This window comes from Natator depressus, chromosome 24, assembly GCF_965152275.1.
Source record: "Natator depressus isolate rNatDep1 chromosome 24, rNatDep2.hap1, whole genome shotgun sequence".
NCBI lineage: Eukaryota > Metazoa > Chordata > Testudines > Cheloniidae > Natator > Natator depressus.
The window spans coordinates 6,077,939-6,103,504 of record NC_134257.1 but is presented as its reverse complement, the minus strand read 5'-3'; the positions used below and the strand labels follow the sequence as shown (position 1 = coordinate 6,103,504).

General features: G+C 46.1%; 1 protein-coding gene across 1 annotated transcript; it reads right to left on the bottom strand.

Moving 5' to 3' along the window:
• Positions 1-5,046: 5,046 nt before the first annotated feature.
• On the bottom strand, positions 5,047-24,202 carry LIX1L (limb and CNS expressed 1 like). The gene is made up of 6 exons (XM_074938440.1): positions 23,917-24,202; positions 17,406-17,569; positions 16,134-16,274; positions 13,660-13,755; positions 10,839-10,916; positions 5,047-10,624 (listed from the first exon to the last, which is right to left on the bottom strand). Exons 1-6 carry the CDS (start codon positions 24,200-24,202, stop codon positions 10,382-10,384), a joined length of 1,008 nt encoding a protein of 335 aa, XP_074794541.1. The 3' UTR covers positions 5,047-10,381.
• Between the last annotated feature and the right edge of the window lie 1,364 nt (positions 24,203-25,566).

Genomic DNA, 25,566 nt, shown 5'->3' with positions numbered 1-25,566 from the left:
CCTCGGTGAATCGCGCGGGCGCCGCCATCTTGGGAAGGGCAAGCGGTTTTTCCTCTGCTGGCGGCCACCATCTTGATAGAGTCACGTGCCCTCGCCCCAGTGTGCTGATGGCCGCCATCTTGAGAAGGTCAATACTGCCTAGTCTCTCTGTGGTCGCCCTCTTGAGGAGGGCAGGCGGCAGGTTCCCCCCACCTCCAGTTGCAGCCAGCTGCTTTCTCAGAGCAACCAGCCAACTCCCTGCTCCTCAGCTGGGCCTTGGGATTCTCCTCCCTGCCCCATGAGACTAATGTCCTTCCTTCTCCCCCACTCCACTCCTCCCACCGACCCCCACTGGGGTTACCACCTTTGAAATGTTAACTCCCTCGGCCCCCCCCCCCGGCAAGCCCACCACACCCCCTTGCACCCGCCCCCCAACATCACTTATAGTAGCTAATAAGATAACACATTTTGCTAAGATTGATAGCATCCCCCTCTCCTCACACACACATGACTCTCACACGAGTGTGCGGAGACGGGCAGACAGCTGCTGTATTTTCACGAGTTGTGATCGGCTGTCGCTTAACTGGGGAAGTGGGAAAAGGGCAGTGTCTTTAGCTGGACACCCCACCTTTTAACAGTGGATAATTATCCCACTGTTTTGTGATAATGCAGATCTTTAGACGCACTTAAAGAAACGGGCAGATTAAATTATTTTTCTGGCAACTGACAACTCCATAAAAAAACCCAGCCAGGCTGGTCAAATACCAGCCAGGTGGTAACCCTACCCCCCGTGTTGCATCCTGCACCCCATCCCCCCTTCAGGGGCTCAGGATCCCCCTTCACTCCTGAGACTGGGCCCTAGGTTTCCACGCACACTCCTAGCCCTGGGACTTGGGTCACTCTTCCCACCCTCCTGGCTTGAAATTGATACTCCCTCCCCAGTGGGGTAGCACCTGGGGCTCTATGGGGTAGGGTCTGGGGGGGATAGTAGTGGGAGACACTAACTTCCTACCCCCACCTTATTTATATTCTCCAACCATCTGCATCACAAAAAACACATAGCTCCAGCCTGCTTGGCCGATCTCCAGGCACTTTTCCAGTATTGCCATCCACACCTGATTACAAATCAGGAGCTAGGCCGCCAACAAATCATGAAATTGCCTTAAAAAATAATTGCTAAGATGCTGCACTAATTCAATCTGCCTTACACATCAGGAGAGGGGTTTTCTAAAATTATAAATGTGGGCATTCTTTTTACTTGCCTTTTTGAGCCGGGGGGAGGAGGGGAGGTCACATTTTCAAGTTTCTTTCTGTAGCCATGTGTGCTAGAAACTTACTTTTTAGAGTGTGATTTTTTTTGTTTGTTTTTAAACGAAAGCGGAGATTGTCCCCTGGTCACATGATTCCAGGAGGTGGGGCTTTGAGAAAAAGCATCAACTTAAAACAAAAATTGCAATAAAATCGTTGGTGGGGCAAGGGGCACCCGACACTAAATTCACATCCCCTCCCTCCACCAGAGGGAGAATCCCTAAAATAGCAGCTCAGATACGGAGGTCTCCCCACCATCCACAGATCAAGGACAGTCAAGGCAACATCAGGACAAGCTTCCCCAATGCACTACTTCACCATAACATGCATCCCCCGTTCCCTGGAGCAATGACTCTCAGCCTTTCCAGACGACTGTACCCCTTTCAGGAGTCTGATTTGTCTTGCACACTCCCAAGTTCCACCTTACTTAAAAATGACTTGCTTACAAAATCAGACATAAAAACACAAAAGTGTCACAGCTCAATAGTACTGAAAAATTGCCGACTTCCTCATTTTTTTTACCACGTAATTATAAAATAAATCAGAATTCAAATACACCGGAACCTCGCTAGAATGCGGGATTTGGGATCCATGCGCGGTATCATGTTAAAATGAATTGCCATTAATTAAATTTGGGATCCATGGCTGCGACCACGTTATATGCAAATTTGTGCTATATAGACACGCGTTCTAGCGAGGGTGCGGTGTATTGTACTTACATTTCAGTGTGTAGTATATACAGCTGTATAAACAAGTCATCGTCTGCATGAAATTTTAGTTTGTACTGACTTTGCCGGTGCTTTTTATGTAGATGAGTTGATGTATGCCCTACAAGACCTCTACGTACCCCTGGCTGAGAACCACTGGCCTGGAGGATCATTCACTGCATGGGCAGAGGTAACAACTAAGTGCTAATTGCAGTAGAGTTTTGCTGATAGGGACACCAGTTTCGGGGGAAACTAGGATGAGACCCCCCCCCAACTGATTCCACAGAAGCCAGCAAACAGCCATCCAATGACATCACTACTGCCATTCACTAAATTCAAACCAGCCATTTACAGGTGAAGCAAACTTCACCCACTATTGTACATTAGCCCAGTTTCATGTCTCAACTCTTGCCTGAAACGGCCACGTATGGAGATCTCATCTGATCCCTAACACAGAGGACTGCCAAGTTGCAATCGTTTCTCAAACAGCTCACAAAGGCCAAGTGGTTTTGGACAGCTTCTGCTCAACGTGCAGCAGATGCTGTGTCTGCCAGTGGGATGAGCCTTGTCCCCTTTTTCCAGATTAAAAACAAAGCCTCATTAGGGAATCAAACGCTGCCACTTCACCTATTTTAAAGAATGGAGGTTTACCATATGTCCCACTTGGAGCGGCTTGTCACCTGCCTTTTCAGCAGGCAGGCACGTTGTGACAGATTTAATAATTTTATTAAGATAATGTTGAAGTGAAAAGAAAATGGTACAGAGTTTAGGCGTAGAAGTTTCTGGTTATCAGGGAATAAGGTACTTTACCTCCTTCCCACCCCCAAGAAAGTGCAGCATAAAACTGCTTTGTTCAAGTTTTTCTAAATAAGTTATCCCCAAAGGCCGTGGAGTTGAAATGATGCAGCCACAGCACGAAGCAACAGGCAGAAAGTAACAGCCGATGAGACTGGGAGAGAGAACACATACCTGGAAACTAAACTAAGGTAACGTTTCCAGCGTCTGCTATAGATACTCCCAGCCCACGCTATAGTTACTAACTGTCTACGAAGCTCCTCTGAAGGCTAGGCCCTGCAGCTCCCCTCATGAACGGAATATGCTACCCCCATATGCAGTCAAAGATAAAGAAGAAACCCATTTCTCCTTATTCAATTTAGGCCAAGGAGTTGCTTTCTTTTAAGCTTCCTCCCTCAGCCAAAGCTTCTTGCCTGCTCTCCCTTTACACTGCATGTGGCAGGAGACAGAGCATTGCATGAGCAGTTAGGAGATCTGAATTCTCTTAGATCCATCCCTTAACGCCTCCATGCCTCAGTTTCCCCGTCTGTAAAGCTTGGGCTAATACCTGCCTAGCCCACAATGCAGGTGGTTAGTGTTTTTAAAGCACTTGGAAGATACTCAGAGTAGGAACAAGCATGACAGCCCTTACCAAGAATTTTTTCTAATTCATGGAGAATGGCCAGAGCAATAGAAATACAAAAGTTAAGTTACCCTTTGCAAAATTTGGTTTTATGTACCCACTGATTAGGGTAGCTGATCCTGTTCTGGTCCATTTAAACAGAATCTAGTACTGTGCAGAAAGTCCTTGTGAAGCAGGGTGAGGGGAAAGAAGAGAGGAAGTGGTCTGGAGATAGCTAGCTAACTCACCACTCCCCAGTTCTAACTGAACAATGCCAGGGAGGGCAATGCAAAGCAAACATTCTCTTTTCAGAAAGATTTACACCAAGGCTGGTTTAGCAACACCAAGAGCAGGCCTTCATCCTCCAATGCAAGCCCTACTGACTGTGTCCAAGCTGAGTGCTAGAACCAGAAGGCAGCTGCTTTTGATTTACAAGTGACTGGGATATGAGGTAGTAAGACTTAGGTCTGGTCTACATCTGAAAGCATAGGTGTACATTGCTTAGGGGGTTAAGCATAGTTAAGCCATCCTAAACCCTGGTGTAGACAAGATAGGGTGACAGCAGAATTCTTCTGGCAGCCTACCTACAGTGAGTGCCTTGAGGGGGTGGATTTACTACAGCGATTGGAAAAAAAAACAACACCCTTCTGTCACTGTAATAGGGGTCTACGCTACACAGCAGGTGTGCTGCTCTAGCATTTGTAGCGTAGACCTACCCTGACAGTGCCTTCAGCAGAGATGCTCCAGGCCAGAGGAGCAATGGCCTGCCACACTGCAGAGCCACAAGCTCCAATTTTCATAACAGCTAGTGTTAGACGGCAGTATTGCCTTTGGGGAACTGCAGCCATCTTACTCCCCATTGTGGAAAGGCCCTTCTGTAAAGAAGGTGCGACATGGCAGCCACGGGATCTGGCCTGCGCCTGCCAGCTAGCAATGTAATGGCAAGGCAGAGCCTGTGTGACATTAACAGGGCTCAGAGGCTCTGCGCCAGGAAAGATGGGTCAGAAGAAATGCTGTTTGAATTGATACAATCAGACACTCTGCAGATACTCCGGCCAGCAGGGACTCATTAGCAAGCAGCCAAGGGGGATAAGGGAGTTATTCCAAGAGGCTTCGGATGCCCTGAGCACCCAGCAGGGAGCATAAACAGCAGCAGGAAAGGCGCTCAGGGCGGCCGGAGGTAGCACAGGGCTGACAGGTGTTCTCTCCATCACTGTCCCCCTTTGGCTGCAGGAAAGCCATTCCTTCTGAAACATTTAGTGTTTTAAACGAAAGCCCAGCAGTTCAGGTGCTTCTGCTGACAATGGTTCCAGCTCAAGCCAGCCTGGCTTAGACCCCAGAGTAACAGCCCGTAAACCAGGCAGAAGGAAGACTGGAATATTTAGTCTTTCCTACCCCCATGGCTAGTCTGTCTTTAGTTGGTTACTAAAGTGGAGCAGGGGAAATGCCGGTTAAGAAGCCAGCAGTCCGCAGATCTTTGTACACTTTGGGGTGGAAATGGCAGACACTCAAGCTATCTTTCATATGCATGCACGGCTGCTGCAAATGGTGCATCTGATGGGGGGTCAGGGGGGGAAGGAAATCTAGACCAAATTCTCACTGAAGAGAATGTCAATCCACCATCCCTCCCTAGGAAAGAGAGAAACCAGCTCCTCAAAAAAATCAATTTTATTGTATAAAATTATACATACAAAACACGTGAAGTACTGAACATTATATGATACAATGGAACAAAGGCAGAGACAACACGTGAAAGGTGATTTATCTTACTGTAGTGTTTGATTTGGAATATGCAGCATGAAGGCAGGAAAGAAGAGACACTGGATGCTTAGGAAGCCAGGATATTAATGCTGGTACTACGGATCAGATCAAAAGCCAAATTCCCCCTTGAAGCTCATGGGGGATAGAGATTTCAAGACAACTTGTGATTAGAAGGCGGGGAGCGGGAGTAGGGACAAAGGAAAGACACTCACAGACACTTGTTGCTATTTATAATAAAGCTATACTGGGTCCTGCCCAGGAAACCCTCTTCTCTAACCCAGTAGAAAAAGGCATGAGGCAACATCCCATAGCTCTGCATCAGTTCTTGGAGTGTCTGCAAATGAGATGCCAGAGCTCTAGCTAGGTCACAGTATTAGACAGACTGCTAGCTTAGCAGAAACAGGTAAATCCTCTGGTGTGGCTCTACTTAAGACAGATTTTATTATATAAATATAAAAAACCACCTCCACAACGGTCATGAAAGTGAGAGCCTGCCCAGACCTTCCCAAACTTTCCTTACCTTCGTTAAACTAGGGATGTTTAACTTGCCTGGAAGAAGATTCACCATGTGAATGGATGAGTAGAATTTGACAAGGCTGATATACGCGAACATATCATCCTTTAAACAAACTACTATGTATGAAGTCTTTATATGCCTCTCCTACTGCAAAGAAATCCCATTAAAGAGAATTAGCCTTTGAGCACAGAAACCACATAATCCTTATGTTTGTTTCAAAGGGTTGCTTGCAATTTTTTAATGGCACCAAAAAGCATCTGAAACGTATCCCTTATTATTCAGAGTATAACACTGTGCTGATGATTTGAGTAGAGTAAGGGTTTCTGGTTTTAGTGGAGAACCATTAAGGTCTCACATAAGCAAATAAATACATCTTGAAAAGGTCCAAAATTAGCACTGAAATGGGGAGCAGACAGACCCTAAGAAGCTTCCTGTGCTTGCTGGGAGCTGAAGTACCAGACTTCAGAAGGGGAAGAGTGATTATTCAGCTGTCAAAGGGAACACAGCCTATGTCTGGATAAGTGAGGAAATTTCTAATGCGATTTGACTTCTGCAGCACCACCCTGTGTCAGACAGTAAGGTTAACACTAATTCAGGTAAGCCATTTAAAAAAAATAAATCCAAAACAGATGAACTGAAGTCTAGGTCCAGATTCTGCCCTGCACCAAGCAATGTGGGAGGAAGGTGTCCAACTCAGGGAGCATCCCTGGAAGTAACATTTCCGGAGATACACACTTCGGGTTCCAATGCTGTGAACACCACCTCTCTCGAGGCCTTAAGCATTTGCAGGATTAGGTCCTTAGTCAAGTCAGTGTCACATTATTTATTTTAACTCTACACACAAGTGGAAATGTTAGAAGAAAGTTAAGACTCAATCATTTCCTTTCTCTAGAAACAGCATGAAGTGTCTCAGTAACAGTCCAGAAACCAAGAAACCAACCTGCAAAAAAAACCACCCCAAGAACTAAAAATACCATTTACAAATCAAGTTTATAAATGCATTAAACATTAATACTATCAGGTAAAAAGGCTGCATATAAAAATATATATACACATATAAAACCATCAGACACAGGCTTGTTAGGACTGGACTACAGCACTAGAAGGCCTAAGAATAATGCAGTTTCTTCTTGAGCTCCCTCTTGTGATAACATTGCTTCAATATCCACATTCTACTAGTTGAAACATCCTCTGCAAGAGGCTTCTTTCGAAAGATGGAGCGGGGTTGAGAGGTGGCAGACTCCTGCTCTCGGAGTGGGACCTCAGAGACCAGTCTCAGTGAGACACCAAGAGCCAACATGAGAAGAGATCCACAAAGATCCCAAAGCGGCAGAATACATTTTTTTAAAAGACAGCCTTCGACTGAAGATCCCACAAGAGATCCCATCAGCTCTTCTGGATTATACACTGAAAAGGCTTTCACGGGTTATGAGGAAGATTATTTTGTGCACCAGCAAATCATTGCTTTGTTAGACTGCATTGGCTAGGAGACTTGTGCTCTAGCTGGCTGTTTAACCTGAACTACACTAGTGAATCGAGAATATGAAATACTGTACAAAGTGCTCAACTGTTACCCCCCTTCCCTCCCCACCACCTGAGGCCTCCTGCCTCTTCAATGCTGACTAGAGGAAAAGGCTCATAAGCCAAGAGATAGTGATTGACATTTTGTGTGAATTACAAGCAAATCTATTGCATTGCACACTACATGCTGCAAATCAAATAGTATAGAAAATGTACCACGTGGATGTTTTAAAAAACATCCTACTTTGTAAAGGAAGACTCTAAAATGACAAAGGCCTTGGATGACTGGCCTACGATCAAGCTTAAAACTGGTACCATTACAGTGTGGGCGTAGCTAACAGATACTTTCTGTACCATGGCTTCCAGCTCCATCAATCCCTGTGTCATTTATGTCACCACAAAAATAGATTCAGACTTTGCTAGTAATGGCCCAATACTGTAACTTTTCCTTTACAAAACTAATCAGACACTAGCAAGCCCCCACAAAGCAGGATGCGAGATTAAAGAGTTCCACATCCTTTCAGATAAATGCCTTGCACAGCAGGCTTACAAAATCTACAAGTCACTAGATAAAAGGTAAAAAGGTTTGGTAGTTATGATCTGAGAGATCAGACCAAAGAGTTATTGCCATGAACAGGAAACACTACAGAGTAGGACTTCCTATTGGGAATATTACAAACTACGATTTTGTTTTTGTGCATTAATATTCAGTTTTAACTCAGCAGAACCAAATGGATCTGGATCTTTGATCAAAGTGCAAGTGTGGGCTAAGGCCCCACAGCAAAATATGAAACATGGGCTCCCTAATGCCCATTAGATTTGTCACAGAGATGCACAAAGATCAGAAATCCAGGGACTTGGATGGTCTGGGCTGGAATGACTTTCCAGTTTTCCCTGGTGCAAGCAGTGAAGTGTTTTCAGTTTGTGACCAGAGCAATTAATCCCTGGCTTGCATTGCAGTGGCATTTATGTGCACAGGAGAATTTATCAGACTGGAATCATTTGAGGGCCGATAAGAAGGGGTGCCCAAAATGTTAACAACCCCTTCCTTCCCCCGTCCCCTCCAACAACTGTGTAGAAGCCAACGATCAGATAGTTCTATGGTTGTGCTTTGATTACATCTTCGGTAAATATGGCCTGATAAAAACAGTGCTTGCAGCTGCCCCATCTCCACAAAGCTGCAGTTTTTCTGTCCATGACACAGACATACACAAACTATTTCTGAACATGAGGTTTCTACTTGGGCAGATTGGATAAACCCCCATAGATTTCTTTCAACCCTCTTAGGGCAGTTAGGTAACTAAGAAACAGTTCATAACTGAGTGCCTAGCCAGTTAGGAAAGCTCAATGTCAATCCCTGGGGCAAGCAGACCCTAGAGAGAAGTTGGGAATGCAGTTTTTGTCTCTTGATTGGGTTTCCCTTTTGTGCTGCTGCTCTGAAGCCAGCAATTCCCCCACCCCCCGCCATAAATCTGAACGATATAAACATCTGGGTATTTGAAAAGATGATTTTAAGCTACTTGCACTACAGGGCTAATATTTATACTAAGTGCAGGGCTCTATCAGTTTAAAAAAATAGTGCATATATAGATTTACATTTCAGGAATCTTTTGTTCAAGCAACATTATAACAAACAGAGCAGTTCCAAAGTGGAGATTAAATGCAGCCCTTTGCAGCCTACTGTTATCTATTTTGCATGGGTAATCTAAACATTTTAGGGAGTAAAACCACGTAGGGAGACTGTTCTTAGCAACCTGAAGACGGATCTGACCTATATTATAAACTAGTTAGTGTGCTATAGACTAGGTGCAGCCCTGTTTATAATTTGGTTCAGATCTCTCTATGCTGGCCAAAAGAAACACAGTGTAGTTGAGACTGAACCATAGGGTTTGGATCCAGATCTGACCTTCCACTGCTGGGGACCAGCTGGATCCAGGTTCTGCTTCAAGAGGTTAATACAGTTCTGGTTAACAAGGTAGTAAACACAGGGCCTTTGGTGATATGCCTGGAACAGTTCCCCCAGTGTTTCTGTTAGCCATTTCTAAATATCTGGCAAGTGTTTATTTAGGTCTTCCTGAAAAAGGTTTAGTTCAACATCCTGTTCAAAAGCAACCCAGAGCCAGGTTGCTAGCATGGAGACAAACAGCATGACACCAGACAGCGGTAGGATAGCCTCAGAACTCTGGCGTCCCCAGCCAACCGAGATGAGACTAACTTATGAAGATGCTTGACTTCTAGGAAAGCGTACTGTCCACTTCATAGCACCACCTACTAGTCAGCCCATGGAATGGCATTCCAAGCTTATCCACCCGTGCAGGCTAGGGTCACGTCCCATAAAAGTTCAAAGGGGATTCAAGAGGGGGACTACAGAGCTCTTATGGCTCGGAGCTCTCTCTAGTACAGATTTAATTAAAAAGCTGAGCCCAATTCCTTAATACCAAAGCCAATCCCTTAACCACCACCAGCGGCGGCTTCTAATTTGGTATTAAGGAAGCAGTTTGAACGTACGTCACCAGCTGACTTTCTGTACAAGAGAGAAAAGACTGAAGCAAAAAACAGATACAAACACCCCATCCCGTAACACTTTGTGGAGTTTTAAATCTGATCTCAGATGCAGATGGCACTCTTGTAGACTGACCCCATATTTCTATAATGGCGCAAATCAAAATCCCAGATCCGAAACTCCATGCATGTGCTTTGAGGTGTTCTCCACTGGAGCATGAATTCTAGCACAAAGAGCAGAACATATTGCTAGATGCTGTGCTTTTCAAAAGGCAGAGGGGTTTGACCAGAAGCAGGAGGAAAGGCAGTTCTGCGTAACATGCCTTCTGGATCTCCTCAAATCCAGATCTCCCTGGGGAATTGCTACATTTCCATTGAATACGGTCATCTGTACGGTACCTGGGTCGGACAGAGGTCTTAACACTGAAAGGCTGCGGTTTTTTTTTTTTAAATGCACTTTTAAAGAGAAGGAATTCTTTAGCAGATAGAAAGCTGAAAAGTAATCTAAAGGCTAGTACTAAGTGTAAAAATTTGTACAGAAATTTTAAAAACATCTTCTTAAAAAAATGTGCAAATGGGCCACGACTCTGGAAAAAGAGGCAGCTATATGCCCTAAGTGATACGGTACAGATCCCTTCAATGTGGAATTGTTAGTACGCATGGGGAAGCTGGACAGTTTGCGTGCAGAGTCTAGCAGTTGGAGGAGTGCATGCTCCCCAGCTGGCCAGCTGCCAGCATCAGGATGTCTTTCTTCTCCTTGTGGAAACGCAGCTCTTTCCCAGCCAGTCGGGCTTCATCCAGCTCCCTCTCTGTCGAGGACAGCTCTCTGGAAAGGGCTCCTGGGGTGTTCTGCTCCCTGTTCACCCAGTCCATGGCCATCTGGTTCCTTATGTCGTCATCCAGAGCACGGTGCGAATAGTGAGCCAGCACCTCCTAGTGGGAAGAAATATGACGGGAGCTTATGCATGGCGAGTCACTAAGAACACGCGCATTGGTTAGTAGCATCTGGCTCAGCTGCACACAACAGCATGATGGGAAATGAATGACGGGTCTGGATGAGCACCGAAGCAAAAGGTCCAAGAATCCCTTAGGTGCCTCCGGTGCTGTTGCCAAAGCAGCACTCAACCACTGCCCAGGCCGGCCTTACCTGTCGTGAGCATTGCCTCTCTCGCATGGCTTTGAGGCTGCCATTCCAATGCAAGAGCTGGAAGACGGTCATCAGCTCCTGCAAGGGGAAATGGCAGTCAGCTTCGAAGGGCAAGAGTGTCAACAGAAGGATGGCAATGAATGTACACAGGCAAAAGGCTTCTCTAGCATACAGCTGAAAGCCAGCTTTCTGTACCATAGAGCCCTCAGGAGGCAGTGTTCCCTAGTGGGGAGGGCACTGGACTGGGACACAGGAGATCTACTGAAACCTTGGGCAAGTCATTTCACCTCCTGGTGCCTCAGTTTCCCCCTCTGTAAAATAAGGATAATGATACTGACCTCCTCTGTAAAGTGCTTAGAGATCAGCAGCTAAGAAGTGCTAGGGCTACAGCTGGTAAGAGGTACGGACTATTATTAAAAGACAGACCAAGGTGGGAAAGATACACAGGAGTGAATTAGTCCTTCCTTCCACTTACATTTTTGCTCATCTAGTTACTAAGCCCACAGCAGGGAGGGCTTAGTGGTTAGAGCAGAGGACTGGGAGCCAGGATTCCAGGGTTATATTTCCAGCTCACCATGTGGTATTTACAGACTGGTTCTATTCTCTTATCTGCAACCTTGGGCAAGTGGCTTCATCTTTCTAGATCTTTTCCCTCATCCATAAGTTAATCACCTCACAGGGAACTGAAGCTTCAGGAAAAGTTTGTGAAGTGCTTTGAGCTCCTTGAGCGAAACAGGCTAGAAGCCATTACTGTTACTTAGATTATAAGCTTCACAGGGCAGGGACTGTGTTATGGGTTTGTAGAGCACCTACCACGTGGACTCTAGACTCTGATAGGACTCTTCAGCACTACGGCAATATAAATAAATTAGTGATCACGGCTGGCTTACGTAAAGTTGAGGCCATGCTGATAAAGTCCTACAGTACAGAGAGATGAAAAGGGCCATTCATAAAACAACTATTTAAAAAGGACATATGTTATTGTACGGGCTGATCTATCAGCCAAGGGCAATGCCCATGCCTTGCATAGCTAGACAGAAGACCACTCCCAATGATGGGATGGGAAAGACCCTTCAGACTGCTGATCCTTTGGGATACCTCTTGTGCTGTAACATCCGTTGTTTGTGCTTCTCTATGCCGTTTTCATCCCCGGAGCTATTGCACCAGACGCTGGTTGGTGCTAGGGCAGATCTCGGTTGTAATGGAAACCGGGCAAACGTTTCTCTGATGGCCACACAAACCTCATTCCATAAACTCCCACAAAAAACCAGACTTCCCATAGACAATGCAACCAGAGGAATATACAGGATGTGGCGTCAGTTTCTGTAAACAGGGCTATTAATATAAACACTTCTAACCTCCGCCTACGGAATGTTACCATTCAAGGGAGAGCAGCAGGGCAAAAAGTCAGTGTCAAGAAAGTTTGCCTACAGCAGAGAGTTCCAAATAAAAAACTAAGTTACGAGCTTAAGGCGCCTGCCTACATGCATGAAGCTGCCAAGCTCCTCTGAGCATCTGGCAACTGAAAGTAGGGTCTATTTCTCCCCTTCTGAGAATCAAATTCCTGAATCTGGACAAATCAGCTACTAGTGGGGAGTGTGCAAAGTCCCTGTTTCAAGTTTCCGGTGACAGTAATATCTGTACTTCCATAAAGGCCCTTCCCCCCAAGGATCTCAAAGCACTTGAAAAAACAATGAAACCTCAGAATACCCGAGAGGCAGATGCCCCCATCAAACAGAGAAGGGTACATGTGGAATGATGTGGAAGCAAGTCAGATGCGGAATTGGGAACAGAGTCTGAATTCTGTGTGCCCGATGCTCTAGCCATTAGACAAGCCTCCCTCCCAATGGCAGGGAATAAAACCCTGGCTCCCAAAGCACTGTCTAATCAGTTGTCACTCCGAACTGCAGTGTAAAGGTCTAACTATGAGGTGAGGGGATGTCTACACTGGAGCTGGAGATGTAATTCCCAGCTCAGGCGATGTACGTTATACTAGCTCTGATTGAGCTAGCACTTAGCAGTGTAGCCACGACAGTGCTACAGTCCCGACAGAGACCCTAGGTATGTACTCGGGCAGCTAGCCTGACCAACCAGTGCCACTGTGGCTACACAGCTATTCTTAGCACGTTGAGTCAATCGCAGCTAGCCTGCACACACATCTACCAGAGCTGGAGATTCCATCTGCCAGTGCAGATGTACCTAAGGTAACCAACTAAGATGATCTCAATGATTTCCAGACTTCAGAATGCCTAGTTCTATACACTTACATAATGCCTGTCATCCAAATACCTTCAGATGCTTTAAAACGGGAATAGCTAGCCCACTTACTCTCACAGAGAGGGGAAAATGACAACAGGTGAAATGACTTGCCCAAGGTCACACAGCAAATCAGTAGAAGAGCTGGGAATAGAACCCAGAACTCCTAGTCCTTGAACCACTAGACCATGTTGCTTCTTGCATTACCCACATATTCCAGTACTGAAGGCACTAGATCACATGATGCATGCACAACCCCTTCCATAATACTGGTCTATGCGAGCATCTCAAGAGATGTTTTAATCAGAGGGGATCCCAAAACAGAACCCTGCATAATCCAAATATCCTTGAACTTTCGAAGGCTTGAAAAATCCTGGTCTGGATTCTGTGGCTGGAGCTCCTATCTAGCAGTAAGCGTATAGCAACACAAAAAACATAGCAGCACGTGCCTTCTGAATGCACAGACCTAGTACATTCTGTAGCACTGAATGATGTAACTAGAAGATTTTTTTTAAAAACCCACTTTAATCAAGACTGGAGTGGGGAATCAAGTTATGGATAGTACCTGAAACTCTAACATTGATTTTCCCTTGTTGGATTCCAGCATGAAACGGAAAGCACCAATTCCGGTGTTCGGGTTATCGGCTTCTTCTCTATTACCCTGCAACAAAGAGTAATATTAAAGAATTACAGCCCCTAAACAGAAAAGGGCAACCACCCAGCTTGGCACGCTGCTAAGCGGTGTTCCCACATGGCTCTGCTGCTGTTAGTCAAGAGACATTTTCAGGCTCCACAGACTGTTTGTTTGTTTGTACTCTGATGAGGCAAACTTTTACCACCTTGAATGTTTCACAGATTCTACAAACATGGAAGAGATTTTGAATTCCTCCAACTTCCACTAAACAGCGTGCTCTTGCGAGGAAATGTCCCAGGACAGAAGCTATCAGGACAAGACAAAAGCCGATGACTTGTCTCCATCTTGGAGAAACATTATGATACTTTACAGCAGCCATATCTAGACGACAAGTGCTCAGAGGTGCTTTGGAATTAACTGGATTCAGGTGGACACAACATGAAACCTGAGATTTGAGCAGGGAATCAAGGAATATCCAGAAAAATCTAATATCTGTGACCTGATGCTCTGGGCAGATTTCCTCATGCATACTTCCACAGACTTCTGTCTAGTGTGTGAACTATGATGGCTTATATTTTCATGAATCATAGAAATGTAGGGGTGGAAGAGACCTCAAGAGGCCATTTAGTCCATGCCCTTGTGCTGAGGTAGGATTAAGTAGATCTAGATCATCCCTTCTCCAACCTGTTCTCAAAAGCCTCCAATTTTATCTAGTGTGAGGAACCAGTGACCATTTCAACGTCTTTTGGACCACCAGGATCATCACTGAAGTCCGGCAATACCAGCTTTCCAAGAAATTCACGGCAGTATTTTCCTAGCTTCAGTAGTTGATAAGGTATCAGGTCTCAGAGGTCACACATTTGCATGCCTGTTGTATCTTGTACTTGTTGACTAGCATATTAGCCAGCCCCCCATAGGATCTCTGCAAATTTTAACCCGGATTTCAATGCAAACTCTTTCATACTCTTGGCACAAGACAGGGGGCTGAATTTGACTCCCAAGTCCCTTCCAGTCCTACATTTATATGATCAGATGCTATCTTTCAACAACATTTAGGATTGTAAGGTTGTTTCAAGGTTCACACAGTAGTCTGGGTTACATTAGGTGCTGTCTGAATACACAGTAGAAACTCATTCTGACAAAGTATGATTTTGGCACTAGGAAGTTTAACATGCCTACCACCAAGTATTTAAACAGGTACGGCTTTGTAATGCATCTGGCTTAAATAATGAGGCTGCACACAATAACAGGCTGATCAGAGAAGCTCCACACCCCAAGAGTTCATCAGGCTTGAACACTGCAGGCTCAGTAACGGAAAGGAGCGGATCTTGTTCCAGGCCCGGTGGGCACCAGGAAGTCAGACACCTTTTTTGAAACAGCAAGGTGCGATTAACAATTACATTTTGAAGGGGGCAGTGCCTTGTAAAGTCCTATCAATATTTCCCCGCCCCCGGATGCACTTAGACAAACGTTTTTGATGCTTTCTGGCCTAGTTAGTCTTGTTTTTCAGAGACTATCCCTATAAAAGTACACAGGATCCCAGATAGGTGGCAATGTTACATTGATTAGAACATCTATGGCAGAGAAGTCACCATGTAATAAAATGCTCCTGGTTTTTAAATCACATGCTCCATTTTTGTGTCATCAAGCCCTATTACCATGAATTATAGGGAAGATTTTCAAAAGCTCTAAGGGATTTAGAGCACAAATTCCCTTGAAAGTCCATGGAGTTGGTGCCTAGTTCCCTTAGGATCCTTTGACAATCTCATCCTGCAGGCATTCCAAGTAATACCACATGGAACCACTATACTCCAGCAAGTTGTTATACCTATATCTTCTGCAAGAAAAAAATAAGAGAGACTATCTAGCCAACCTTTCTTGGGTTACTGGTAGTACCAGACATGGGCAGGCATTGAAGCAAGCCAGTCTTTCATTTTAGCTCACATAAAAGCAGTTCTATACAAGAGAGACATTTTTATATTTAAAAGAAACTTGGCCGGAATTGTAGGAAAAGGTGTGAAGTGCTTCTCCTGGAAGTGGAATAAGTTTGGAGTTAACAGGTCCTCAACAGTGGGCATGCTGAAAACATTAAGGGCTAAATGCTGCTCTCCGATATACCAGTCCAAAGTAAGTCTGCTGATCTAACTGGGTGCAGATTTGACCCCAAGTGAAGGGCTGAGAGGATAGATGGAGAAGGGAGTTTGAATACAGTTTGAGAGAAAACAAGAATTAGAGTAATAGTTTATTTTTATTTTTAGTATTTCTATATCATTCCAAGAATCACTGGAAAACCTGCCATAAGGGTTTCCAGATGCAAAAGAAATTTCCCTTCCCATAAATTTATGAAACTTTCCAATCAGCCTGTCCCTACCAACTGCAACAGTCAAGACATTCAAAGCCCTTACGTTGAAAGACGCCAAGGCTTCCGAGACACTCTTCTCAATGAACTCATCTGTGATCCTCCGGGAGGGGTGTTCATTAAAGACAGAATTCATTAGTGCAATCTTCGCAGCGCTCCTCCTGGCTTCCGCCTTGGTCGGACAGAACTGGGGACAGACGTACAAGTCATCAGAACAGAAAAGCAGAGACGGCTTAGATCAGTTAAGGCCGACACACTCCAAAGTTCTCCCTGCATATACGAAATGGCTGTTAGGTGGCAGTTGTTGTGGAGTGTTGGAAAGCTATTTTCCCCAGACAGCCTGAAGTCATTAGGAGTGCGTTTTAAACCACAGCAAGCCCAGCCATACTGAATGCAAAAATTAAACTGGAAATTGAAGTCAGCACATACTATGTGGACATGGAAATACCACCAACTGGATTGCCAACAAAATTAATTATCTTAAAACCCAAACACAGCCATCCTTCTCTAAACACGAGGGCTGCTCTGCAGGATGGGGAGGCAGCTCAGCTGCTGGAATTGTTTCTTTTGGATGCCTTCCTCAAACCAAGACTAGAGCATAACTCTGCCTTAAGCCACTGCAGTAAAGGAACCCGAAATGCAATCAGGACCCTGTGTGATTTTTGGACTTTAATCTTTCTGGTTAAGAATTTGGATTGGACCTTTTCCTTTGTAACAAAGGAAAGGCAGCGGTTATTGATCAAGCCTTATTAGTTTGGCTGCCAAACTTTTCTGAGCATCTTGGGAAGAGACACTGGGTCGAAATCAGAGCTGTATTAGGGACTGCAACTCTATTGAAGTTCGTTGTCTCTAGAATTCACACTGTAACTGTACTCAGCTACTTAACCCTATGAAGAATACGGCATTTAACTTAAAGCAAATATTGCTAAACAACAGTTATGCTAACACTTGCCAATTGCCTTAGACGCCATGTATGCGACCTCACTATTTGCAGAAACCCTATTAATTCCCTGCAGTGAGTGTAGGGACTATGTAATCCTGGGGTAACATATCTACAGCAACTCTCAAGCTAAAGACAACCACTGCACTTACCATGCAGAACTAAGTTGGGTTGGATTTATCCCTCTACTATGGGTCTGGATCCATCTGTGTTTTGGGGCTTCCAGAAAGTCTCCAGCACCCACCCCTCACAGCGAGGAATTTTGATTCCATTAAGAATGGGGATTTGAGGGAATTGATAGACTCCCCCCAGTCAGCTCTATAGAGAATGAGCTGTGTAGCTAGAGCCACGCAAGTCTCTGTAGCCATGTGGTCCTACCTGGAAGCTGCCAAAGCAGCTCCCCCCAGGCAAGGTGACATAGCAGACATAAGGGGGGCTGTTGGAAGGGACCATCTCATACACCACCAGGGCTCCGTTTTTCAGATCAGCACCACGTGACTGCTTCATCTGCCAGAACTCCTGAAGAGCTTCCACAACGTTCACTGAAGATATAGAAGTCAGGGGAAAAATAAAAAGTTAAGGACAGATATCAGAGAGAGAAATGGTCTTTTCATACCGCAAAAATCGAGCGCAGGAAACTGAGCCTGAGAAACTGGTTTTACTGCTCACCACTTGTGACTGCTGGACTACAGAAATGGAAAGTCATTTGCACATTCACACACATTGCGCTGTACCAATATGACAGCAGGGTCCCTTCCCCATGGAGCTAGCAGTCCAATTCTGAGAATGGTCAACTTCAAGCAGAACTGTAGGTGCTCAGCACCGCTAGACCCAGGTTCTAATCTTGAGACACAACAGTCTAAATATACAGTGAGTTAAAAGGCAAGGCTTTAGGTAGTGAAATTTTCCTCTCACTCACACCCAGAGAGAGCTGGTGGGGTGGGAGGGCGGTAAGACCGAAAAGCTCTTGGAAGAGTATTTTAAAGAAGGGATCAGAGTTAATGAGGGAAGAAATCAGAAATGTCTTTTTCCTAAAGGCAGTCTGCATTGGGAGTGATGTGTTTGTCCCTTGCTTGGGCCGATCAGCTGGGCTGTCAGTGTCAGGAATCGGACTGGATGTGATTCTTCAGACATTTAAGACCACAAAAGATTCTGTAGTGTTCAAGTGGCACTGTGCGGCAGGTGGCAGGGCTAATGAGAGCCAATAAGCACCTGACTGACCTGCCCTGGCACTAAGATGCCCAATAAAAATCACCTGCCCTTAAGTCAGACATTTCATGTCCAGTTTGAGAAGTTCACTCTTTTATGGAGCTGCACAGAAGGCTCATTCAGAAAAGGCATGGGCTGCCCAAATCAATCCTTACCTAATTCCACTGACATTTGCGTGGGAACATTTAGCTGCCATATCAACTGTCTGCTACCACAGAGCAGAATGGAGAGGCCTCATTTAAAAATCATGACTGTCTTTCTGAATGGGAGGAGGTATAATTGAATGGTGAATCACATACTAAAGCCAGGAATATCATTTTTAGTAGAAGTGTTTTTTTTTTTCCATTCATGTCAGGAAACCAGAATCCAAAGCTTTAATCCTGGCTTACTTTGGCAATTATGGTCCTTTCAGGATAAGAGCCAGTCTTTAACAGTCTTCTAGATGTTCCTTAAACAAGTAGAACATTTGCCATACTACATTCAAGCAGATATCCTGCCTGTACCTGAGGACAATACCCCAATGCTTCAGAGAAGGCAAAAATCCCACTATGCACCCAACTAACTGTGCAGGGATGCACATGGCAGAAAGATTGCTCCTGGCCACAAGCTTATCACCACAGAGGTTAGGAAGCATGAGATTCAATTACTCTTATCTCTGTATACGTGCAGGAATTACAAACGTTAGTCATCAACATTATCCAGGATTCCCTGCAGCTCTGAATTTCATGTGCTGTGAGGGAAAAAGCATTTCCTTTTATTTGTTCTAAATTTATCTGCCCTTAACATTAGAGCAATTCCTCCTGCCACTGGAGGGATCCCACAGCTTCCATCAAAATCTTAAATTTGAAAGTTCCCTCTAAGCTACTTTCTGCACTAAATAATTCTAGGTTTTTGCGATATCTAGTTCTAGGAAAATCCTCTCCTAACCCATCTTCATTACCCTTCTCTGGTCCTTTTCCAACCTCAGTTATCACTTTGAAATGAAGCAATGTACAAAATGAATTAGAGTAACATTTTGTGAACAAAAGAATGCTACTGGAAAGAAGAGTTAGAACACAATATGCCCTTCCATGCGGAATCCTGCTAGAGAGTTATTCCAGTTTCTTTTACAGAAAGACAAAACCAGCAAGATGACTCCCCTGCTTACAGAAATCTTCCCATGGGAAAGTGACACGACGGAAGATCAGTTTGATGACACACAAGAGTAGCACGCTAGGTACTTCAAGCTATCCAGCTAAACATTTTATTAGCCCACACACTGTACTGTAAGTAACACTTTAGGTTTTCATCCGTGCAGTTTTCAGGATAAGAGAACTAGCTTTATCTTATTACCTCTAAGGTTATTAGTTTCATTAGCTCCCTGTAGAATGGAACCAACAGGATAGTTACCACAAGTTTCTCACTAGAACATTTTACCCGCCTGCCTCAGATGCAATGTTTCAGGGAGTTAGTTAATAACGAGCACTTGGCTTGGATCACTTTCAAGTTTGGGGTATGGATTTTTCCTTAAACAAACAACATGGGGGCAGTTTTAAACTCGAGATTCACAGGGAAACGTGCACAATCTATGTGGTTCCTGGCCAGCGCTACAGCACACCAGCCTGAGCATGGAATTCAAACATAGGCAAGCAGATTCCCTTTCTATTGACAAGATAAATCGTGCATATAATCCCCCACAGGGAGCCAGAGCCTATATGCCTTATTCAACAAACAGTTTGACACCCCATTTGGCACAGGGCAACTGAATCTTTGCAGCTATGACCAAATATCAGCAACTTCACAAATGAAAAACTGAAACTAAGCTACATCAAGCAGCATGAAAAGGCTGAAATCACCCCCTCCCCCTTGTTATTATGAACATTCAAAACAATAAAAAGTTTGTTAATTTAGTTAAGACAAGAAACTGGATGCCGAGCGCCTAAGTGGAGGTAACAAGGAGACACTGCTTAGCTAGTGCATGGGACTTAAGTTTTCAGTGTGAGACAAGCTCCCTTCTATGTTGCACACTGCTTATTTGTTTTGCAGTGTACTTTGTTAGCAACTGGAGCATTAGGTCTGGCAGCGGAGGAGTATCCAAGAGGTTCTCTCTCAAGGACTGAAATTAATGCTTCCAGCCCAACAGAGAATGGGGTCAATTTAAAAAGAGAGAAGAGAGAGTTAAACAAGAAAAAACTGCAAGAGAAACCCAGCAAGCCTGGTTGCTGTGAATAGGGGAAAAAAAGACATTAAAAAAAGAATTGTAACAGAGCAAATTAGGAGACTTATGGTATTTCTTGAATATGCATAGAGAATATTCCTATCTGTCTTTTCCCTTTCAGCATAGTTATGGCTGAATAGCGCTATAAAGGCCACTCCACCATGCATATTTATCAGGTAATAAGTGCTTAGCCAGTGGAGTGATCTTTCAGTCAGTCAGAGGCAAAGGGCATTTGTTCACAGCTGCATACAGATTCTGCGGGGAGACAACTTCCATCTTGTATTTGTTCTGGGTAGCAAGCGTCAGCTCTTTGCCTGACTAGAGCTCTCAAAATGTATCACTGATTCACTCCCATCCTCCCAAAGAGGCCGTGCTTGAAACGGGTGGATTCCTAGCGTTCAGAGTTCTGCTACTGACATGTGAATTAACGGGAGAAGGAGTGGGGAGATGGGAAAAATCAGAAGCCACAAGGAAAGAGGGCTGGAGGTTCTGATCCAAAGAGGATGTAAAATAACATCTGTGTTGCAAGCCAGAAGCTGGATGTGTATTTTGGCTGTGACCCTTTGAGAAACAACTGAAGTTGTTGAATACTGAGTTGTCCAATTTTCCATTAAAACATTAAAACTGTTTTGAGCAGGCCCAGCCCTGCTCATAACATCTGATGAGTAGGTTCACCACTGAAAAGTGTAATTAAGATCAGCTTTTTGAAGATTCCTAGTGGCAGCCAGAATACTACAGGAAAAGTAGTCATTTGAGACTCTGCTTGACTGGGAGAAAGGGCCAACTGAATCAAATGGTACATTAATTTACTGTGGAAATGACATGTAGTGATTAGAGCAAGGGAACAAGTTAGGACTTGCTGTAGGACCCTGGAGGGCTGTTTTCGATCTATGCCTCAGTTTCCCTATCTCTAACCAGGGATGTCACCAGGAGGTTGCCAGGTTTATTTTACTATTTAAAGTGCCCTAACAGTCTATTGCACTAGTAGTGATAGAGCACATACATGGCTCTTTACATCCTCAGGACATGTTCCCACACCCAGAAGAGTTTATAGTGTAAATGAGAATGTGAAGCAAAGCAGAGCACTTGGGGTTTGAGAAGATACAAGAGTCTTGAAATGAAAAAGGAAGAAGATTGTTGGGATTTGAGAGAACAGAGGGGCTGTGAGGCAGATGATGTATCAACTTCCACCTTGCATACAAGACACCAGTATTTAGCCAAAGGAATTTTAACATATTTGAGATCAGCAGACACTGGGTCAACAAGCTCTAACACAGACACCAGCAGCAAGAGGTCCAATCAAAACACTTTTCAGCATTTATGACCGTCATCCATGGGGGAACGGGAAATGCCAAGCACACATGCACCCCATCCAGAGAAAAGCACTGAATCTACAGAACACTGCAGGGAGCAAAAGCGTTTCTCCCTTTTCCAAACTTAACCAGTAGAAAAGCAGCAGTTCCCACTTAGCTTTGCTACTTAAAGCCAGGACATGAAGAGATGTAGCCCAGTCACACATAGATAGAGTGCTTTGGCCATCAGTCACATCAATTGTTTATTGCCTTGGAGAGTAGACCCTGGTCCCTGTATTGTGTACATGATAGCACATCTGACTCGCATATTAAATAAGGAAGAGTAAGTGATTCCACATGGTGCTGAAATGCTTCTGAGCCAGAAGAGCAGCAGTTCCATTGCATTCAAGTCACATAACGTCTGCCAAGCATTTAGGATGTGTACAACTGCATCTACTGGACCTGCCGTCATAACCGGAACTCAGGAACTCAAAACAGTTGCAGAGCATCTCCAGATGGGTGGGGAGATGGATACTTTCCACCTTTTTGCCAGTAAAGACTGAGGTTTAATCATCTTTACTGCTTCCACGTGTCTTAAGAGGACCAGATGGGATGTGCAGGACACTCAGATCTGAGGCTTCCCTGGAGGGCTCTCATATGAATTGGGAGCATCTGAGGCAATACTTGGAGACCTCAGGATGGGGTGTGGTGTAGTTAACACTCCCAAAGCAGCCCACTCTAGCGCAGACACACAGTCCGAGGAGCTAGTTACTTCTTCCACTCACTGTTGTGGTGAAAAGCATCACCTGATCACCTGCAGCTGCAGGTAAGCTGAGCAGGGAGAGGGATCTCATGGAAAATACAGTCACTTAGAATGCATGTGTGGGGGTGGGAAGAAAGGAAACCATCGGTATGCCCAGCAAAACACCCTTCATAGCTGCCTGTGGGTGTGAAAGAGCCTTTTGTTGGGCACTAACCAGGGAGTAAAGGTCTCATACATATGCTCAGGACCCAACCAACACACACACACACACACACACACACAGCTGTCAAACAAAACCTCTCTCCTCTGACAGGGAGATTAGTAACTGGTGTACATTTACGCAGGCAAGTTACAGAAGCACCATGAGCCTGAAACCTACTTATCTTCAAACACAGTAAAGAATTGTTTCAGATCCTACACCTAACACAACACCCCACACCTCCAACACTCCTGCCCCCCTGCCAGTCTTATATTGACATTTACCTATGTTTTCCGAGCCTAAGTTTTCAAAGACTGGTGATTTCAATTGACCAACCTGACACACATTAAAGGGACTTGATTTTCAGACAGCAGATGGCTCAGCACGGTGTGAAACATAAGCCCTTTTAGGTGTCTCAGATTGGGCACCCAGGCAAACCCCAGATGAAAACCGAGGACCAAGCAGGGGGAAGTGCGCAACTGACATGATGCGAAGTACTATCAACTGCAGGAGGTGAAACAGAATGATCGGCTGTTTGCCACGAGAGCTGTCCCTTACAAGTGACCCCTAAGAACAGGATAACAAGAGAAAGTTTTTTTTTTTTAAAAGAGAGACACTATAAGAGAAGAGCCAACGCATTAGCAATGTCTTCTGGTCACTCCCAATCCCCTGGTTTGCCTCGGCCACATACATCCCTGAGTGTAAGGGGATCCCCAGGAGCCCCCAGTTAGAAGTCAGGATGGAGTAGCAGGTCTCCGTCCTCACCTTTACTATACCCCCCGAGTACAGGGAGTCCCCACTCGGAAAGGACAGCGGAGTGGGGGGGGGTCTCCCAGCTCCCCCCCTCTCACTCCAACAGTCACACTGCTTGTGGGGGACCCAGTCCCCAGAGACAAGGGGGCCCTGCAGTGTGGGGCAGGGGATCCACTTCCCCGATCCCTGTGATGGGACTGGGGATCCCGCAGTGTGTGTGGGGGGGGGGGCGGGAGCGGTCCCAGCCCCCCAGGATTGGGGGAGATCTCAGATGGCGAGTCCCACTCGCCGCAGCAGAGACCTCCCCGCCCCAGCTGAGCCCTGAGGCAGGGTCTCCACGGCCGGTGGGGGGGGGGGTCCCAGCCCCCCCCGCCCGGCGGTAGCGCTACGTGCCAGGGCCCTGCCCGCCCGGGCTGTGGGGGCGGGGGGGGGTCTCGCACGGCGGGTGCCGGCCCCCCCCGGCTCCCCTCACTCACCTCGGCCGTAGCCCTGCGTGTGCTTGGCGAAGCTGCGCACCACCGCCTCCACCGCCTCGCGCAGCACGGCCGGGGGCCCCGCTCCGCCCGGCGAGGCCCCCGGGCCCGGCAGCCCCGGAGGCGGCGGCAGCCCCAGCCCCGGAGGCGCCGCCGGCGGCGGGGGCGGAGCGGGGGGCGGAGGGGCCGAGGCGGCCACCGCGGGGGCCCCGGTCACGCCGGGGCGCAGGGAGCGCAGCGTCCCCACCCCGGGCTGCAGCCGCTGGGCGCGCACCGCCTCCATCATCATCGCCGCCGCCGCTCGGCCTCCGTACCCTGCCCCGACTGAGCCGAGGAGGGGGCGGCGCCGCCCCAGGGCTGCCACTCACCAGGCGGGGTGAGGGGTGGGCGGGCCCTACGGGACGGAGAAGCCAATCGCAGCGCAGAGCCCCCGGGAAGAGGCGGAGGGTTAGAGGCAATTTGCCCAATCACAGAGCTGATTCCCACAGGAGTGGGCGGGGACTGAAAGTGAGCTGTCCAATCAGAGCTCGTCAGCCCAGGAACGACGAAGGAGAGAGGGTGGCCGAATCAAAAAAGAGTGTTCCCAAGAGGGGGAGGGGTTTGAAGGCGATATACCCAATCACCGCCCGGATCGCTGACGATGACTGAGGAGGGAACGAATCAAGAGGCAGATGATCAATTGAGGGGGCGGGGACTTCTCTGGTTGCCCAACCAGCTGCCTGGCTGGATGAAAGTGGGCGGGGAATGAAAAAATCTAGCCAATTAAATTACACATCACTGAAAAAAAGATTGACAGAGCCAGGAGAGTACCCAGAAGTCACCTACTACAGGACAGGCCCAACAAAGAAAGTAACAGACCCCCACTAGCCGTCACCTTCAGCCTCCAACCAGAACCTCTCCCGCGCATCATCAGGGTCTACAACCTATCCTGAGGGACGACCCGTCACTCTCACGGACCTTGGGAGCAGGCCGGTCCTTGCCTACAGGCGGACCCCCAACCTGAAGCAAATACTCACCAGCAACCACACACCACACAACAGAACCGCTAACCCAGGAATCTATCCTTGCAACAAAGCCCGTTGCCAACTGTGTCTGCATATCTATTCAGGGGACACCATCATAGGGCCTAATCACATCAGCCACACTATCAGAGGCTCGTTCACCTGCACGTCTACCAGTGTGATATATGCCATCATGTGCCGGCAATGCCCCTCTGCCATGTACATTAGCCAAACTGGACAGTCTCTACGTAAAAGAATAAATGGACACAAATCAGATGTCAAGAATTATAACATTCATAAACCAGTTGGAGAACACTTCAATGTCTCTGGTCACTCAATTACAGACCTAAAAGTTGCAATTCTTCAACAAAAAAACTTCAAAAACAGACTCCAACAAGAGACTGCTGAATTGGAATTAATTTGCAAACTGGATACAATTAATTTAGGCTTGACTAGAGACTGGGAGTGGATGGGTCATTACACAAAGTAAAACTATTTCCCCTTGTTTATCCCCCCACCCCCTACTGTTCCTCAGACATTCTTGTCAACTGCTGGAAATGGCCCACCTTGATTATCACTACAAAAGGTGTCGTCCCCCCTCCTCTTGCTGGTAACAGCTCATCTTAAAAAGAAAAGGAGTACTTGTGGCACC